Source organism: Salmo trutta, chromosome 10 (assembly GCF_901001165.1).
Source record: "Salmo trutta chromosome 10, fSalTru1.1, whole genome shotgun sequence".
Taxonomy (NCBI): domain Eukaryota; kingdom Metazoa; phylum Chordata; class Actinopteri; order Salmoniformes; family Salmonidae; genus Salmo; species Salmo trutta.
In genome coordinates this window covers 43,961,335-43,982,472 of record NC_042966.1, presented here as the reverse complement: position 1 = coordinate 43,982,472, position 21,138 = coordinate 43,961,335, and the positions used below count along the sequence as shown (strand labels likewise).

Genomic DNA, 21,138 nt, shown 5'->3' with positions numbered 1-21,138 from the left:
GGAGGGAGGTAGAGGAAGGGAGGGAGAGGAAGGGAGGGAGGTAGAGGGAGGGAGGTAGAGGGAGGGAGGTAGAGGAAGGGAGGGAGAGGGAGGGAGGGAGAGGGAGGGAGGTAGAGGGAGGGAGGTAGAGGAAGGGAGGGAGAGGGAGGGAGGTAGAGGGAGGGAGGGAGAGGGAGGGAGGTAGAGGGAGGGAGGGAGGGAGGTAGAGGGAGGGAAGGAGGGAGAGGAAGGGAGGGAGAGGGAGGTAGAGGGAGGTAGAGGGAGGTAGAGGGAGGTAGAGGAAGGGAGGGAGGGAGGTAGAGGAAGGGAGGGAGGTGGGGGGAGGGAGGGAGAGGGAGGGAGGGAGGTAGAGGGAGGTAGAGGGAGGGAGAGGGAGGGAGGTAGAGGGAGGGAGGAAGGGAGGTGGAGGGAGGATAAAACAGTTTTCCTGTATGTATCTTACCTGGCAGAACAAAGCTTTATGTCATAATGACTAGCACTGAGATAAAGACCTGGCAGAGCCCTATATAGTGCACTACTATAGACCAGAGCCCTATATAGTGCACTACTATAGACCAGACCCTATATAGTGCACTACTTTAGACCAGACCCTATATAGTGCACTACTTTAGACCAGAGCCCTGTATAGTGCACTACTTTAGACCAGACCCTATATAGTGCACTACTTTAGACCAGACCCTATATAGTGCACTACTTTAGACCAGACCCTATATAGTGCACTACTTTAGACCAGAGCCCTGTATAGTGCACTACTTTAGACCAGACCCTATATAGTGCACTACTTTAGACCAGACCCTATATAGTGCACTACTATAGACCAGACCCTATATAGTGCACTACTTTAGACCAGAGCCCTGTATAGTGCACTACTATAGACCAGAGCCCTGTATAGTGCACTACTATAGACCAGAGCCCTGTATAGTGCACTACTTTAGACCAGACCCTATATAAGGCACTACTATAGACCAGAGCCCTATATAGTGCACTACTTTAGACCAGACCCTATATAGTGCACTACTTTAGACCAGGGCCCTATATAGTGCACTACTATAGACCAGAGCCCTGTATAGTGCACTACTATAGACCAGAGCCCTGTATAGTGCACTACTATAGACCAGAGCCCTATATAGTGCACTACTATAGACCAGAGCCCTGTATAGTGCACTACTATAGACCAGAGCCCTATATAGTGCACTACTATAGACCAGAGCCCTGTATAGTGCACTACTATAGACCAGAGCCCTGTATAGTGCACTACTATAGACCAGAGCTCTGTATAGTGCACTACTATAGACCAGAGCCCTGTATAGTGCACTACTATAGACCAGAGCCCTGTGTCGTGACGTTGTATTAGTTAATGTGACGACTGCTGCTCATCGAATGATTAACGGTTTATAATTGCGTGACTAAATGAATTAAGCAATGAATCAAGCAATTATTAACTCATTAACCTGGGGCACCATGGGAACATTGTTTTGATTGAGTTTCTATTTCCCAAATTAACTCAAAGGATATCAGAATATCGATTACAACAGTCGCTAAATTAATCAATTTCCTCTACAGTCTCATAATCTGAACGTCGTACAATCCGGGAATCTGCACGGACCCGGGCTTTACCACTGAATTTACCACACCAATCTTAGTTGATTATTTATTTACTAGCAAGCTAAAATGATGATAAAAATGCACATACACAAAACACAGTCTAGCTATTGATTAGGACTTAGTATAACGGGCCAACACACTATGGCGCTTGTTACCCAAAATGGGGATTTTAAAGAGAGAGAAATAAAGGAAGTACACGAGAGAAATATACATTTGGGTTCATTTGTCAGCCATGCTTATTTAACTAGCCTCGCCCCGAACTGCCGCTCTTATGGGTCAGAACATAATGATGTAATTACGTGTTGGAGGTCTCAGGTGGGAAGCTCCGCGTGGGTCGTTTAGGCTTCTAAATGACGCAATTCTCCGGCGCAACTCTCTGGTTGTCCTCACGATGTCAGTGTCCTTCTTGGCTAAGTGGTCTGATCCTCACCCTTGATCGGAAAGGGGTCTTCTGAGGACAGACAGCTCTGTAGCTCAGAGCTCACAGCTTCGGCTCGAATGGTGTCGATACCACGATTCAATGGAGAGTGGAGGCTGGGTGGTTCGGCTTGAATTCACCCGCTTAGACACAGCTACTCGTCCGTAGCTCGTGTAGAAAAATATTTCTTTGTCTTCAACCTTGTGTTTCGTTTTGGGGTTCGTCGACTTTGTTAGACCTTAGCTGCAGCTTGGGGTCAATAGTCTCCTATGTTAATTCTTCACTCTCCTGTCTTATACCCTCGGGTCAGAAGTGGGTGTAACCGCCTTTAGGGCAATTCTCTGGGCGGACCAAGTAAAGGGGGCAAGGCTTAGATTTGGCTAAAAATCCGATTTTAGACACTAACTTCACATTTCATCTTTACCAAAACATTCTGTTTGATTTGGATATTTTCCAAACAGCGTACAATGTATAAACATCAGGCATATACTGGGAAAACTCTTAAAGGTACAATGTTTTCATAATAACGTCATCTCTTAACCTTTAAAAACAAATACAAAAGTTACATACATTTTAATATTCCACTTTTCGTCATAACCACCATTGTGGCTGACGGAAACCATTGTTCCAAAGTCCCTTTATTGCATGTTTAATGTTCTGAGGCCAGTTCTCCATTGTTAGGACAAAGGAATTTCTCTGTGGCCTAAGTTTTATTATGGGCGTGAGGTGTCATAAAACCCCCACATCTTCAGACCCCTAGATCTCTCCTCCTCTGTTGGGGGTTTGGGAGATAATCTGTAGGGTGGTGGTCTCCTGTACCCTGACCTGATCAGGACAGTCATGACACCTGTATAGTGCACTACTTTAGACCAGAGCCCTGTATAGTGCACTACTATAGACCAGAGCCCTGTATAGTGCACTACTTTAGACCAGACCCTATATAGTGCACTACTTTAGACCAGACCCTATATAGTGCACTACTTTAGACCAGACCCTATATAGTGCACTACTTTAGACCAGACCCTATATAGTGCACTACTTTAGACCAGACCCTATATAGTGCACTACTTTAGACCAGACCCTATATAGTGCACTACTTTAGACCAGACCCTATATAGTGCACTACTTTAGACCAGACCTTATATAGTGCACTACTTTAGACCAGAGCCCTGTATAGTGCACTACTATAGACCAGAGCTCTGTATAGTGCACTACTATAGACCAGAGCCCTGTATAGTGCACTACTATAGACCAGAGCCCTGTATAGTGCACTACTATAGACCAGAGCCCTATATAGTGCACTACTATAGACCAGAGCCCTATATAGTGCACTACTATAGACCAGAGCCCTGTATAGTGCACTACTTTAGACCAGAGCCCTATATAGTGCACTACTATAGACCAGAGCCCTGTATAGTGCACTACTTTAGACCAGAGCCCTGTATAGTGCACTACTATAGACCAGAGCCCTATATAGTGCACTACTATAGACCAGAGCCCTATATAAGGCACTACTATAGACCAGAGCCCTATATAGTGCACTACTATAGACCAGAGCCCTGTATAGTGCACTACTTTAGACCAGAGCCCTATATAGTGCACTACTTTAGACCAGAGCCCTATATAGTGCACTACTTTAGACCAGAGCCCTACACTACTGTACTAAAATAACATCAAATTGATCACAAATACAGTGTAGACATTGTTAATGTTGTAAATGACTATTGTAGCTGGAAATGGCAGATTTTTTAATGGAATATCTACATAGGCGTACAGAGGCCCATTATCAGCAACCATCACTCCTGTGTTCCAACGGCACGTTGTGTTAGCTAATCCAAGTTTATCATTTTAAAAGGCTAATTGATCATTAGAAAACCCTTTTGCAATTATGTTAGAACAGCTGAAACACTGTTGTACTGATTAAAGAAGCAATAAAACGGACAGGTAGACCCAACACCTCTCTATGGGACTACTATATTAGTGGGGCTGTAAATCCCCTACACCCCCATGAGGCCCCAATTCAATCAACTCATCCTCTTATCCCCCATAGGGAGGATTAAACCATTCAAGGCTGTTTGTGGGGTTGGGGTTGGGGGGGGGGGGGTCAATAAAGTTAGTAGTTAGTCATATCGTAATCAGATCCCGGGTTGGATTCTATGTTCAGATATTTCAGGTGACTGGAGTTGTCGTTTCTTTATTACAGTTATGGTCATGTTGGATTTTTTTTTTGTTTTCTGATGACCTGCAGATGCTTTGCCGTAGAGGCCAATCACTACGGAACGTATGTTCTATGGTAAACCCTGTCAGATACCCTGACCTGTGGGCAGTGGAGACATACACTACTTAAGGAAGTTGGATTTAATACTTTAAAACTGGTTCCATGTTAGAAAAGGAAAGGAAGTGTTTTCACGGGATCGTTTACACCTAATAAAAATATGATCAACTTCCTCTCACATTGTGATGTGAGCAGTAACATGAGTTATGATGAATAACATTTATTATATTTTACCTTTATTTAACTAGGCAAGTCAGTTAAAAATTCTTATTTATATTGACGGTTTACTCCGGCCAAATCCTAACCCGGATGACGCTGGACCAATTGTGCGCCGCCCTATGAGACTCCCAATAACGGCCCGGTTGTGATACAGCCTGGAATCGAACCAGGGTCTGTAGTGACGCCTCTAGCACTGAGATGCAGTGCCTTAGACCGATGTGCCACTCGGGAGGCCCACCAATGCATCTGTAACCAAAAATCGAATCAAACACTTCATGAGAGCCCACATTGCGCAACATTTCTATAGGCTATGTAATTGTGTGAGAAAAAATAATTTTGATGGCCTCTATTAAAAAGAAGAGGATCCCATCAGCTTTCTATAGGCTAGGCCTACTATACTCTGAACCACCAGAAAAGCCTCCTCCATTCACTATTTAAGTGCATAGATGACATGTTTCCCCTCCCCCTCTCCCTGTTTCGATACAGGTGCATGATAATAGTCCATTCTAAATCAAAACAAATTTCACACATATATATTATTTAGTACATGTCAAGACAAGATTAAAACAAGAATAGTCTAATGGGTGACAATATTGTCCTGCCACTTGTGAATGATGCCCAGCTTGTGTGCAGTAAGACAAGAAACAGCTCATGCCTTTTTTTGTCACGACTTTTTCACATCATAGTCTCACACCTCATGTAACCTAGCCCATAGGTCTATATATTTTTCGATAAGGTTTGTATCACAACTAAAGTATCGCAACTTACTTCTTCATAAAATGAACACATTAATCCGCTTTACAAGGGATGTAGAGTCTAACTGGCGTACATACGAAGTGCGTGAGTTTCAAATTCGGCAAAGATAATTTTCACCACAACAAAAAAATTGCAACTTTATAATGCATAAATCGCATTTGCGGTCACTTTTAAGAATGCTGTTAACCCGCTAATTGATTGCATTGTGGAACATTCGTGCTTATAGCCTACAGCCTTGTGCGCATTGCTGAGCTTATAATGTTAAAAAAAATGGCCTTATTGTTTATCAACATTTTAAGCTAAATGGTCTCATCTGTTGCATCATCCTCATTGATTTTAAAGTTTTATTTTATTGGTTGTATTAATTTGTAATCTATCGCATCCCACAACTGTCCCAGGCGTGTGTTTGGAATATTTATTTCTCGCACAGAAGGACGAGTTGACCTATAGAATAGGTCGACTTTTGTACTATGGGGTAGATTGATATAGGCCAGTGCTTTTGCTGTTCGTTAGGCCTACTCATCTTGTTGGCTGACTGAAAAGTCAATGTGGACAGTTCTTCCAACTTTTTCAATATGCGCCTCGGAATCCGGTAAGGACGCGCGCAGTTGCATCCCAAATGTGTCTTCACTTGTAGCCTGTGAGAAAGACCCGATTACTTAACCTCTCTAGGGTATGTGGGACGACACTAACACACACACACACACACACACACACACACACACACACACACACACACACACACACACACACACACACACACTATAACACACACACACACACACACTATAACACACACACATTCTAACACACACTATAACACACACACACACACACACACTCTAACACACACACTCTAACCTCTCTAGGGTAGGTGGCACCAAATCGTCCCACCTACTCAACAGCCAGTGGAATCCCGTGGCGCGTTATTCAAATACCTTAGAAATGCTATTACTTCAATTTCTCAAACATATGACTATTTTACAGCATTTTAAAGACAATATTCTCATTAATCTAACCACACTGTCCGATTTCAAAAAGGCTTTACAACGAAAACAAAACAGATTATGTCAGCAGAGTACCCAGCCAGAAATAATCAGACACCCATTTTTCAAGCTAGCATATAATGTCACAAAAAACAAAACCACAGCTAAATGCAGCACTAACCTTTGATGATCTTCATCAGATGACACTCCTAGGACATTATGATATACAATACATGCATGTTTTGTTCAATCAAGTTCATATTTATATCAAAAACCAGCTTTTTACATTAGCATGTGCGTTCAGAACTAGCATACCCACCGCAAACTTCTGGTGAATTTACTAAATTACTCACGATAAACGTTCACAAAAAACATAACAATTATTTTAAGAATTATAGATACAGAACTCCTTTATGCAATCGCGGTGTCCGATTTTAAAATAGCTTTTCGGCAAAAGCACATTTTGCAATATTCTGAGTAGATAGCTCGCTATCACGGGCTAGCTATTTTGACACACACCAAGTTTGGCACTCACCAAACTCAGATTTACTATAAGAAAAATTGGATTACCTTTGCTGTTCTTCGTCAGAATGCACTCCCAGGACTTCTACTTCTTCCACAAATGTTGTTTTGGTTCAAAATAATCCATAGTTATGTTCAAATATCCTCTGTTCTTGCGTTCAAGACACTATCCGAACGGTGACGCGCGGACGCGTATCGTGACAAAAAAATTCTAAATATTTCATTACCGTGCTTCGAAGCATGTCAAACGCTGTTTAAAATAAATTTTTATGCGATTTTTCTCGTAAAAAAGCGATGATATTCCGACCGGGAAACCCTGTTTTCGTTCAAAGACTCAAAATCTAAAATGGACTCTTCACATGCACGCGCGCCCCCGTCTCATTGTTCTCAGATCGACCACTTACCAAATGCGCTACTGTTTTTCAGCCTGGGACACCAAAGTCATCATTCTGGCGTTCTGTCGCCTTCTGAGAGCCTATGGGAGCCGTAGGAAGTGTCACGTTACAGCAGAGATCCTCAGTTTTCAATAAAGAGAGTGTAGAAGGCCAAGAAATGGTCAGAGAGGGCACTTCCTGTTTGGAATCTTCTCAGGTTTTGGCCTGCCATATGAGTTCTGTTATACTCACAGACACCATTCAAACAGTTTTAGAAACTTTAGGTTGTTTTCTATCCAAATCAAACAATTATATGCATATTCTAGTTTCTGGGCAGTAGTAATAACCAGATTAAATCGGGTACGTTTTTTATCTGGATGTGAAAATACTGCCCCCTACCCTAGAGAGGTTAACGGGCATTGGCTAATAAGAATTGAGATATCTGAGAGCCATGTGAGTGAGAGGTGCTTCGGAGCACACAGCCGGGAGAAGGGAATTCTAATTATTATATTCAGCCCAAGGGCACAACAACCACTGGCCGCAAAAGGCATGGATTATTTTTTTAGAAGGCATTGCGGCCACACTAAAGGGATGCTACTGGGAAATTCGAGGCATTATCAAGTGCTTGTCAAATTGTGAATGAGAGACTGATGAAGTGTGTACAGCCTGCGCAAAAAAAAACAGAACAGAGCTCATGCCTTTCATGCAACTTTATTCAAATCATCATTAGAGTCTCATCATGCAGCCTTATAATATATTACACATCTAAACATATAGCCCAACGTTTGTATCACAACTAAAGTTACATAAATAACTTTTTCTTTGTTAAATGCTCAACACAGAATAGCCGCTTGCACTCTCTCAAATCCTTTGGAGAAAATATCCTTTCTGTTTTATTCAGCTTTGTTCAATTGTATTCTTCATACCATAAAATAATGCCATGGAATTATAAACTAATCTAGTCTGCTAAATGAACTAGTGTAGCCCACAGCCATATGGCATAGAACTAGATCAGGACCTGCTAAATGAACTAGTGTAGCCCCACAGCCATATGGCACAGCCACATCAGGACCTGCTAAATGAACTAGCGTAGCCCACAGCCATATAGCATAGAACCAGATCAAGACCTAACATAAGGACAACTCAGAGTATGCTATTATGTCCTTCTGAAATAGACTAAGTTTTCTTCATATCATGCTTCTTTAGACCTGTCTAAAATAAATAAGGGATTTATTGTGAAGGTGTAGGATATATTACATGCATTTATTCTACTTATTATAATGTAGATGTTCCAAAGGTCTTCATCAGTGGCTTGTAGGCTGTGTGTGGAAGCCAGGAGATTCTAAATGTGTTGATGTTAATTAACAGTCAATTACCGGCAAACCACCACAACCCTATCTGCTAACCTATTTCTATCCCTCCCCCAGCAATACCGCCTCTTTCCCCTGCCTGGACCCAATCACGGCCAAGCTGTTGCAGCTTCAGCCAATCACAGGGCCACAGCTCTGGGATTGACGACTGCTTATGTTGCTACCAGCTGCTCAAATCTCCAGGAGCATCATTGCAGGGAAAAATCTAAGAGGGATCCTTGGGACGTATAACTCTGATGTAACCCCATTGAAGTTCACATTTCAAACAGTTAAAGTAAGGTTTAGGTAAAGGTTATGGTTAACGTTAAGGTTAAGTTTAGGGTGGGGGTTAGGGTTAGGTTTAGGGTAGGGTAGGGGTTAGGGTTAGGCAAAGGTTAGGGTAGGGGTTAAGGTTAGGTTTAGAGTAGGGAAGTCCCAAGGATCCCACTTGGTATCTACCATCAATGCAGAGGCTGCCTCATTTTGCATATAGAGTTTGGCTGTGGTGTGGGGCATCTTTCTGATCCAATACGATATTGCATGGTGGTTTGGTTTAGTTCAGGATCCTATAAAGAGTGTATTATGTTGTCTGTAGGGTTTTAAAATTGCAGGTAACTTTCCCAGTTTTGTTTTTTTACAGAAATCCTGGTTGAAGGATTCCAGATGTCCTGCACATTCCCTGCTGATTCCCTGGAATCTTCCCACTGGGATTTCTGGAAAAACCTGGGGATTTTGGGAAAGCTACCAGAACCCACCATTAGATCAACCAGATACCTAACTAACTGTCTGTACCTGTCTCTCCCCCCCCCCCATCCTCCTCTTCCTCTTCCCTGATGCTTGACCTGGGCAGCAGAGAGACAGAGAAGTGATGTCATCAACAGTGGACAGGGACAGCATGGTGACTAAGAGTTCCCTTTACACCCGGACGGCGGGCTACGGAGACGGGGAGAGGGAGAGGGAGAGCCCGTACCTACCCAAAGACCTAGATTACTCTCTGGGCATCGCACGAGAAGAGGTGCCCCTCTACCCGCAACCGCACCACTCACTACTATCAAATTCATATCCATTATAGGAATGTTACTGTATTGGAGGAACAGCTTGGCATTCAGTAGTAGTCATATTCATAGAAATGTTTACTTTATACAGACTGATCCCTTCATAGTTTTTCTTCTGTGTACATGAACTGCACCTAATAAAGTTTTCTCTTCCTCCCTTTCAGATCGTGTCCAAGGAGAAGGAGGTACTGGAGTGGCAGAGGAAGTACGAGGACAGTCGACAGGAAGTGCTGGAGATGAGGTGAGATGATCAACTGTCAGTCGGTCACGTTACCTTGACAACAGTCGGTCACGTTACCTTGACAACAGTCGGTCACGTTACCTGGACAACAGTCGGTCACGTTACCTGGACAACAGTCGGTCACGTTACCTTGACAACAGGCAGTTACGCTACCACGACAAAAGTCAGTCACGTTACCATGACAACAGTCAGTCACGTTACTATGACAACAGTCAGGTTGGTGTAGAGTGGTGGTGGGGTCCATCTAGCCAGGAGAGTCTACGCTCTTAGTAAAAAGGTTTCTTCAAATGTCCCCCATAAGATAACCCTTTTTTGTTCCAGGTAGAACCCATTTGGGTTCCAGGAAGAACCCTTTTAGGATCCACGTAGAACCCTCGATGGAAAGGGTTCTACATGCTTTCCAAAAGGGTTCTACCTGGAACCAAAAAAGGGGGTTCTTCAAAGGGTTCTCCTATGGGGACATCAAAAGAACCCTTTTAGGTTGTAGATATCACTGTTTATTTGTAAGAGTGTAGTTAAGATTATCCAAGGGGACTTATTTCATTAGGCTGATTGGCCCTTACGATAAGGAGAGTTAAGTAGCTAAGAGCAGAGGTACAGCTAATCCACTCGCTTACCTCTCTATCCGGCAATACCAAAACAAAGCTGTCTGAAAAAGACTCTTGTAGTCCAAACGCATTGCAGTTTTGTGTCCTAATGTTATGTAAACTATAGGCTGATCTGCTCCTACTTACAGTATATGCAGTCTTTGTAAATACTATAGTTTCTGCATCATGCTACTTGTTTTCTTTCTTGGCATCTGCATTCCTTCTGTTGCCCTCATCTCACCCCAAAACAAGCATTTAGGAGCCTCTCTTCTATTGCCCTCATCTCACCCCAAAACAAGCATTTAGGAGCCTCTCTTCTATTGCCCTCATCTCGCCCCAAAACAAGCATTTAGGAGCTTCCCTTCTATTGCCCTCATCTCACCCCCCCCAAAAAAGCAGTGGAAGATTTAAGCAGATACCTGAAGAGGTCTTAAGTTAGCCTCGTCCAACTCACTTTTGTGGGTAGGGATGTGACTGTCATGGAATTTTGGATGACGGTAATTGGCCAGCCAATTAGAGCTGGTGTCCATAATAACTGTTTGAATAGCAGTTAAATGCTCCTTTTATCCGCTCCTGACTGCAAAGTGCTGTTATAAAAATAGAATGAATTAAAATGGGCGTCCCCCATTCAAGTCTACAATGGCTTAATGGGTAGACTGGAAACCATTGCAAGTGTACCCATAGGAACAAAGCAGGAAGTAAAAGCAGGAAGTGTACCCATCAATATGTGCTGTGATTTGTTGATTGAACTCAACTGACATAACAAAAATACATTCCATTGCGTGTTCCACATCAGTGAACATCATTTGAATGAACATTCTACATTACCGTGGAAATTATTGCATCACAATACCAGGCGGCCATTGCCAGTGTCCCCATGAGTTTACCAGTCAAATTGCAGTGGTGTAAAGTATTTAAGTAAAAATACTTTAAAGTACTACTTAATTAGTTTTTTGGGGTTATGTGTACTTTACTATGTATATTTTTGACAACTTTTACTTTTACTTCACTACATTCCTAAAGAAAATATTTTTTACTACATTTTCCCTGACACCCAAAATTACTCGTTACATTTTCACAGAAAAATGCTCCAATTCACACACTTATCAAGAGAACATCCCTGGTCATCCCTACTGCCTCTTATCTGGAGGACTCACTAAACAGAGAACATCCCTGGTCATCCCTACTGTCTCTGATCTGGAGGACTCACTAAACAGAGAACATCCCTGGTCATCCCTACTGCCTCTGATCTGGAGGACTCACTAAACAGAGAACATCCCTGGTCATCTCTACTGCCTCTGATCTGGAGGACTCACTAAACAGAGAACATCCCTGGTCATCCCTACTGCCTCTTATCTGGAGGACTCACTAAACAGAGAACATCCCTGGTCATCCCTACTGTCTCTGATCTGGAGGACTCACTAAACAGAGAACATCCCTGGTCATCCCTACTGCCTCTGATCTGGAGGACTCACTAAACAGAGAACATCCCTGGTCATCTCTACTGCCTCTGATCTGGAGGACTCACTAAACAGAGAACATCCCTGGTCATCCCTACTGCCTCTTATCTGGAGGACTCACTAAACAGAGAACATCCCTGGTCATCCCTACTGCCTCTGATCTGGAGGACTCACTAAACAGAGAACATCCCTGGTCATCCCTACTGCCTCTGATCTGGAGGACTCACTAAACAGAGAACATCCCTGGTCATCTCTACTGCCTCTGATCTGGAGGACTCATTAAACAGAGAACATCCCTGGTCATCCCTACTGCCTCTGATCTGGAGGACTCACTAAACAGAGAACATCCCTGGTCATCCCTACTGCCTCTTATCTGGAGGACTCACTAAACAGAGAACATCCCTGGTCATCCCTACTGCCTCTGATCTGGAGGACTCACTAAACAGAGAACATCCCTGGTCATCCCTACTGCCTCTGATCTGGAGGACTCACTAAACACACATTATTTGTTTGTAAATGATGTCTGAGTGTTGTAGAGTGCCCCTGGCTATCCGTAAATAAAAACTAAGGAAGAAATTGTGCCGCCTGGTATACGGAATTTGAAATGGTTTATACTTTTACTTTTGATACTTAAGTACATTTTAGAAATTAAATGTACTTTTGATTCTTCATTATATTTAAAACCAAATACTTTTAGACTTTTACTCAAGTAGTATTTTACTGGGTGACTTTCACTTTTACTTGAGTCATTTTCTATTAAGGGTATCTTTACTTTTACTCAAGTATGACAATTGAGTCCTTTTTCCACCGCTGTCAAATTTCCAGGGTTTCAAACCCATTCCATTAATTATTTGCTACAACACCTTGTTTCAGTAACAAATCTCATTGTTAAGAGTCCACAAACTGACTCCACCGCACAAATTCACGGCCGTCCTTTCTTCAGTCAGCTGTTCATTTAAAATGTTATATACACTACAGTTCAAAAGTTTGGGGTCACTTAGAAATGTCCTTGTTTTTGAAAGAAAAGCTAATCTTTTGTCTGTTAAAATAACATCAAATTGATCAGAAATACAGTGTAGACATTGTTAATGTTGTAAATGACTATTCTAGATTTTATGGAATATCTACATAGGTGTACAGAGGCCCATTATCAGCAACCATCACTCCTGTGTTCCAATGGCACGTTGTGTTAGCTAATCCAAGTTTATAATTTTAAAAGGCTAATTGATCATTAGAAAACCCTTTTGCAATTATGTTAGAACAGCTGAAAACTGTTGTGCTGATTAAAGAAGCAATAAAACTGGCCTTCTCTAGACTAGTTGAGTGTCTGGAGCATCAGCATTTGTGGGTTCGATTACAGGCTCAAAATGGCCAGAAACAAAGTACTTTCTTCTGAAATTCAGTCTATTCTTGTTTTGAGAAATGAAGGCTATTTCATGTGAGAAATTGGCAAGAAACTGAAGATCTCGTACAACGCTGTGTACTACTTCCTTCACAGAACAGAGCAAACTGGCTCTAACCAGAATAGAAAGACGAGTGGGAGGCCCTGGTTCTCTAGTTTGAGAAACAGACAAGTCCTCAACTGACAGCTTCATTAAATAGTACCCACAAAACACCTGTCTCAACGTCAATAGTGAAGAGGTGACTCCGGGATGCTGGCCTTCTAGGCAGAGTTCCTCTGTCCAGTGTCTGTGTTCTTTTGCCCATCTTCATATTTTCTTTTTGTTGGCCAGTCTGAGATATGGCTTTTTCTTTGCAACTCTGCCTAGAAGGCCAGCATCCCAGAGTCACTTCTTCAATCACCACTTTATTTTAAGAATGTGAAATGTCAGAATAATAGTAGAGAGAATGATTTATTTCAGCTTTATTTCTTTCATCACATTCCCAGTGGGTCAGAAGGTTACATACACTGAATTAGTATTTGGTAGCATTGCCTTTAAATTGTTTAACTTGGGTCAAACGTTTGGGGTAGCCTTCCACAAGCTTCCCACAATAAGTTGGGTGAATTTTGGCCCATTCATCCTGACAGAGCTGGTGTAAATGAGTCAGGTTTGTAGGTCTCCTTGCTCGCACACACTTTTTCAGTTCTGCCCACAAATTTTCTATGGGATTGAGGTCAGGGCTTTGTGATGGCCACTCCAATACCTTGACTTTGTTGTCCTTAAGCCATTTTGCCAGAACTTTGGAAGTATGCTTGGGGTCATTGTCCATTTGGAAGACCCATTCTGCCAGCAGCAGACCACTCTGTATCCCACTGCTGGTTTGCTTCTGAAGCTAAGCAGGGTTGGTCCTGGTCAGCAGCATACCACCCTGCATCCCACTGCTGGCTTGCTTCTGAAGCTAAGCAGGGTTGGTCCCTGGATGGGAGACCAGATGCTGCTGGAAGTGGTGTTGGAGGGCCAGTAGGAGGCACCTCCTAAATTCCCAATCTGGCCTTCATACCATCACAGCCACCTAATCATCCCCAGCTTACAATTGGCTCATTCATCCCCTCTCCCCTGTAACTATTCCCCAGGTTGTTGCTGTAAATGAGAATGTGTTCTCAGTCAACTTACCTGGTTAAATAAATAAATAAAATTTGCGACCAAGCTTTAACTTCCTGACTGATGTCTTGAGATTTGGCTTCAATATATCCACATAATTTTCCTGCCTCATGATGCCATCTATTTTGTGAAGTGCACAAGTCCCTCCTACAGCAAAGCACCCCCACAACATGATGCTGCCACTCCATGCTTCACGGTTGGGATGGTGTTCTTCAGCTTGCAAGCCCCTCCCCCCTTTTCCTCCAAACATAACAATGGTCATTATGGCCAAACAATTACATTTTTGTTTCATCAGACCAGAGGACATTTCTCCAAAAAGTACATCTTTGTCCCCATCTGCATTTGCAAACTGTAGTCTGGCTTTTTTTATGGCGGTTTTGGAGCAGTGGCTTCTTCCTTGCTGAGTGGCCTTTCAGGTTATGTCGATATACGACTCGTTTTACTGTGGATATAGATACTTTTGTACCTGTTTCCTCCAGGATCTTCACAAGGTCCTTTGCTGTTGTTCTGGGATTGATTTGCACTTTTCGCACCAAAGTACGTTCATCTCTAGGAGACAGAACGCGTCTCCTTCCTGAGCGGTATGACGGCTGCGTGGTCCCATGGTGTTTATACTTGCGTACTATTGTTTGTACAGATGAACGTGGTACCTTCAGGCGTTTGGAAATTGCTCCCAAGGATGAATTAGACTTGTGGAGGTCTACAATGTTTTTTCTGAAGTCTTGGCTGATTTCTTTTGATTTTCCCATGATGTCAAGCAAAGTTTGAAGGTAGGGCTTGAAATACATCCACAGATACACCTCCAATTGACACAAATTATGTCAATTAGCCTATCAGAAGCTTCTAAAGCCATGACATCATTTTCTGGAATTTTCCAAGCTGTTTAAAGGCACAGTCAACTTAGTGTATGTAACCTTCAGACCCACTGGAATTGATACATTGAAATATAAGTGAAATAATCTGTCTGTAAACAATTGTTGGAAAAATTACTTGTGTCATGCACAAAGTAGATGTCCTAACCGACTTGCCAAAACTATAGTTTGTTAACAAGAAATTTGTGGAGTGGTTGAAAAACAAATTGTAATGACTCCAACCTAAGTGTATGTAAACTACCAACTTCAACTGTAATTCTGTTTGTGTGTACATGTATAAATATATTTTGACGGTTATTATATTTTCATGTCAGTCTTGATCCGTAACTATCGGTTATACAGTAGTTGTACCAGCCCTACTTTTGAGTGATAACACTGTGCAAAGAAAAACAACGACTAGTGTTTTGACACCTGCATTACACATATTAACCAAGAACTCATAAGTATCTTTCAGAAACATGCTATGCCTCATGTTAATGAAACAAAGTGTTGAATATTTGTAAAAAAAAAAAAATATGTTTTTATCAATTAATCTTTGTGGTTTGTGGTTCATAGGAGAATCGTGTCAGAGTATGAGAAGACCATTGCACAGATGATTGGTGAGTAATTTTAGTAGTTTTAATACACGCTTTACAATTATTGTCTTGAACGTTATGGCAAAATTTTGATTTGTGCCTAAATTAACATATCCAATGTAATTATTTGACATGAGAGGGCCATAAACAACTCACTATTCTGGATTAAAATATAAATACATTGCTGAGGTGTTGTCACTTTTGAGAACAAAAAAAGTACATAGTACAAAAATTATTAAAATATAAATAATCATATATAATATTTTTCCTATTCAACAAAAGTGGAGGGAAAAGGGCTTGAATGACTGAAATACTTTCTAAATATAGTAACAATCAAATTATTAACGACTTACTATAAGATTTCACCTTACTTATAACTTTAAAATCGATATTATGGTCCCGTGTGGCTCAGTTGGTAGAGCATGGTGGTTGCAACACCAGGGTTGTGGGTTCGATTCCCACGGGGGGACCAGTTCGAAAAAAAAATATGTATGAAATGTATGCATTCACTACTGTAAGTTGCTCTGGATAAGAGTGTCTGCTAAATGACTAAAATGTAATTAAAAAAAAAAATGTTATCATATTTAGCGACAGTACAAAATTGGCCCCATTTCATATAACTGACCACGGAGCATTTTTCTGCTTAGCTTTCTTTGAGCGATTCAGAGACACCGTTTGAATGTCTGCAGGCATGTTACAACTTCAGCTTTACACACAAAGCGATTTCGTCCCTGTACAATCAAGAGAAAGTGGTTTTGTTTCAATTCTACAAAATTATTTTTGGGATTTATTCATGTCGAGAGCTCTAAAATCAGGCTGAGAACACAATTGTTGAAATCGCAAGACTCTCTCCCCTTTTCACATGCCGTCTGTCTCCCAGGCTGGGCTCCGTCAATCAGAGGGAGATCAAATTGAGTCTTTGTCTGGATAGGCCAGAAAATGTGACACGTTACTCCCTATGCAAATGTCAGGTGTGAAACCTGACATTCGTCAGCTGACAGACTGGTAGCGGAAAGCAGACGCTGATGGAGATTCTACAAGATACTGAACTCTTCCACGTTCACAGAGGGCTTTGTACCCTGCCACGTTCACAGAGCGATCTGTACCCTGCCACGTTCACAAAGCACTTTGTACCCTGCCACGTTCACAGATGGCTTTGTACCCTGCCACGTTCACAGAGCGCTCTGTACCCTGCCATGTTCACAAAGCGCTTTGTACCCTGCCACGTTCACAGAGCGATCTGTACCCTTCCACGTTCACACAATGCTCTGTACCCTGCCACGTTCACAGAGCGCTCTGTACCCTGCCACGTTCACAGAGCGCTCTGTACCCTGCCACGTTCACAGAGCTTTGTACCCTGCCACGTTCACACAACGCTCTGTACCCTGCCACGTTCACAGAGCGCTCTGTACCCTGCCACGTTCACAGAGCGCTCTGTACCCTGCCACATTCACACAATGCTCTGTACCCTGCCACGTTCACAGAGCGCTCTGTACCCTGCCACGTTCACAGAGGGATCTGTACCCTGCCACGTTCACAGAGCGATCTGTACCCTGCCACGTTCACAGAGCGATCTGTACCCTGCCACGTTCACAGAGCGATCTGTACCCTGCCACGTTCACAGAGGGCTCTGTACCCTGCCACGTTCACAGAGCGATCTGTACCCTGCCACGTTCACAGAGCGCTCTGTACCCTGCCACGTTCACAGAGCAATCTGTACCCTGCCACGTTCACAGAGCGCTCTGTACCCTGCCACGTTCAGAGGGCTCTGTACCCTGCCACGTTCACAGAGCGCTCTGTACCCTTCCACGTTCACAGAGGGCTCTGTACCCTGCTACGTTCACAGAGCGCTCTGTACCCTGCCACGTTCACAGAGCGATCTGTACCCTGCCACGTTCACAGAGCGATCTGTACCCTGCCACGTTCACAGAGCGATCTGTACCCTGCCACGTTCACAGAGCGCTCTGTACCCTGCCACGTTCACAGAGGGCTCAGTACCCTGCCACGTTCACAGAGCGCTCTGTACCCTGCCACGTTCACAGAGCGCTCTGTACCCTGCCACGTTCACACAACGCTCTGTACCCTGCCACGTTCACAGAGCGATCTGTACCCTGCCACGTTCACAGAGCGCTCTGTACCCTGCCACGTTCACAGAGGGCTCTGTACCCTGCCACGTTCACAGAGCGCTCTGTACCCTGCCACGTTCACAGAGGGATCTGTACCCTGCCACGTTCAGAGGGATCTGTACCCTGCCACGTTCACAGATGACTCTGTACCCTGCCACGTTCACAGAGCGCTCTGTACCCTGCCACGTTCACAGAGGGATCTGTACCCTGCCACGTTCACAGAGGGATCTGTACCCTGCCACGTTCACAGATGGCTCTGTACCCTGCCACGTTCACAGATGGCTCTGTACCCTGCCACGTTCACAGAGCGCTCTGTACCCTGCCACGTTCACAGAGCGCTCTGTACCCTGCCACGTTCACAGAGCGATCTGTACCCTGCCACGTTCACAGAGCGATCTGTACCCTGCCACGTTCACAGAGCGATCTGTACCCTGCCACGTTCACAGAGCGATCTGTACCCTGCCACGTTCACAGAGCGCTCTGTACCCTGCCACGTTCACAGAGGGCTCAGTACCCTGCCACGTTCACAGAGCGCTCTGTACCCTGCCACGTTCACAGAGCGCTCTGTACCCTGCCACGTTCACACAACGCTCTGTACCCTGCCACGTTCACAGAGCGATCTGTACCCTGCCACGTTCACAGAGCGCTCTGTACCCTGCCACGTTCACAGAGGGCTCTGTACCCTGCCACGTTCACAGAGGGATCTGTACCCTGCCACGTTCAGAGGGATCTGTACCCTGCCACGTTCACAGATGACTCTGTACCCTGCCACGTTCACAGAGCGCTCTGTACCCTGCCACGTTCACAGAGGGATCTGTACCCTGCCACGTTCACAGAGGGATCTGTACCCTGCCACGTTCACAGATGGCTCTGTACCCTGCCACGTTCACAGATGGCTCTGTACCCTGCCACGTTCACAGAGCGCTCTGTACCCTGCCACGTTCACAGAGCGCTCTGTACCCTGCCACGTTCACAGAGCGATCTGTACCCTGCCACGTTCACAGAGCGATCTGTACCCTGCCACATTCACACAACGCTTTGTATTATAAGTCGGAAACATGTACAGAACCGCTCAAAGTCCATTAAATAGGGGACTTAACAACACAGGGGATTTATATCAATATTTGGTTCATTCTCCCTCACCTCACAAACTGTTCAGTATGTTAAGACAAAACATCTTCGGTGCCCAATTCATTATTTTGTCAAATTTAAATACTGAATCTGTATCTGCTATTGACGTAAACTGTGTTTTGAACTAATGCATCAAAAGCTTTCACCCTTCAATTTGTATTTGTTGTATTATATAAATACGTCTTATTACGCTCTCCAGCCTCACTTTTCCATTCCACATCAAACCCACAAGACTCGCTATTTGTCCTGTTTATCTCGCTACTCTCGTTCATTTCTCCCTTTCCACCTCTGGACATTTCTGAAGCTCTGCTCTGATTTGTGCTACTTGATGATTTAATCCTATTATCCATACAGCACCAGGGGAGGGGTCTACTCCATTATCCATACAGTCAATTCAGGAAGTAAACAGAAATTCAAATTCCAATTTCCCTGAATTCTTCTCTATGAGAAAATAAATGGAATTAGAATTGTAATTTCAGGTTACTCATGAATGGACAGTATTGAAATGGAACCGACCCCAACCCTGTACAACACTGTGAAGGAGCGATGCATTGTTTTTTTCTTCTAACACACGGATACGGCTCTCTCACATGTCTGGCAGGGTCGGAGTCAATTCCATTTCAATTCAGTCAATTCATGAAGTAAGTTGAAATTCCTATTCCAACGCTCCTCAATTATGAGCCACATTTTGAAATTTGGAATTTCTGTTGAAATGGAATTGATCCCAACTCATGTGTCCAGCACCTTCCCAGCTTGATTTATAACACGACCCCTTATTTTGTGTTTCTGCTCCCCATTTCGGCCTGTTCCTATTGTATAAACTCTCTCTAACAGGGCTGCCAGGTGAGTATCGAGGAGTCTACCCCGTTAGATGTTTGTGTCTTCAGATCACATCCGTCTGTTAAAGAGTGAGAGAGAGAGAGTGAGAGAGAGAGAGAGAGAGTGAGAGAGAGAGAGAGAGAGAGAGAGAGAGAGAGAGTGAGAGAGAGAGAGAGTGAGAGAGAGAGAGAGAGAGAGAGAGAGAGAGAGAGAGAACTCTCTTCGTCTAGTGACATTTGTCTTTACATTGTTTGTTGTCTTTCAACATTTCTTTGTCAGGAAACTGGTGGTACTATACCATAATTAGTTTCTACAATGCACAGGACCAGATTTTTTTAAAGGAGCCTTTCTGTCATGGGATATCATGTAAAGCAGGACCCTTTAAAGTCTCCTTTCACTCACAAATGTGAGTTTTATATATATTTCAACACTGTGAGGTTGGGATAATACTGTGAAATTATGAAAATTATGATAATGTAATTTTAGTGTAATAGCTGTTTGAAAAGATAGCCAGAAATGTCCGCCTGTCTTGATGAGATGGAGTTTTGGCCTGCCTGGTGACATCACCAGGTGGTAAATTAGTTAATTAACCAATAAGAAAGAGAGTTCCAAACCTCTCTGCCAATAACAGCTAGTTTTCAGTTTTCCCCTCCCCACTCAGACCACTCCCACCATTAAGGCTAATCGCGCTTCAGTTTCTTCTTCCACTGAAGTATATACAGTGAGGGGAAAAAAGTATTCGATCCCCTGCTGATTTTGTCAGTTTTCCCACTGACAAAGAGATGATCAGTCTATAATTTTAATGGTAGGTTTATTTGAACAGTGAGAGACAGAATAACAACAAAAAAATCCAGAAAAACGCATGTCAAAAATGTTATAAATTGATTTGCATTTTAATGAGGGAAATAAGTATTTGACCTCCTCTCAATCAGAAAGATTTCTGGCTCCCAGGTAAAAAGTCCTGACTTATCAAAGTTATTGTTTTTCTACCTTTTCAGGACATTAAGGTGAAATGTTAGGACATTGGGGTGCTGATAATGTAGGAAAACAAGTACACACACACACACACACACACACACACACACACGTTGGATTTTAAGTTAAACAATGACTATGAGTTTAAAGGGGGGAGAGAATCATAACATTCCAATACTCTGTCAGTTCGTTGCTCTTCCCTGAAGTCTCTTTTGGGCCTCGTTCATTTCGCTCATCGTTCAGTGTTTGT

The 21,138-nt window shown here is 43.3% G+C and overlaps 2 protein-coding genes across 4 annotated transcripts in view; both read left to right on the top strand.

Moving 5' to 3' along the window:
- Positions 1-21,138, top strand: part of LOC115201752 (zinc transporter ZIP9) — a 218,055-nt gene that overhangs the window by 167,284 nt on the left and 29,633 nt on the right. The window lies entirely within an intron of this gene.
- LOC115201751 (transforming acidic coiled-coil-containing protein 2) overlaps positions 1-21,138 on the top strand; it is a 45,775-nt gene that overhangs the window by 21,329 nt on the left and 3,308 nt on the right. For 2 of the 3 annotated variants that reach the window (XM_029765632.1, XM_029765631.1), the window contains exons 12-15: positions 9,355-9,519; positions 9,724-9,800; positions 15,818-15,861; positions 19,929-19,937. In XM_029765632.1, coding sequence (XP_029621492.1) covers positions 9,355-9,519; positions 9,724-9,800; positions 15,818-15,861; positions 19,929-19,937 — 295 coding nt within the window. The remainder of the gene's footprint in view (positions 1-9,354; positions 9,520-9,723; positions 9,801-15,817; positions 15,862-19,928; positions 19,938-21,138) is intronic. The other variant, XM_029765633.1, reaches the window with a different exon arrangement.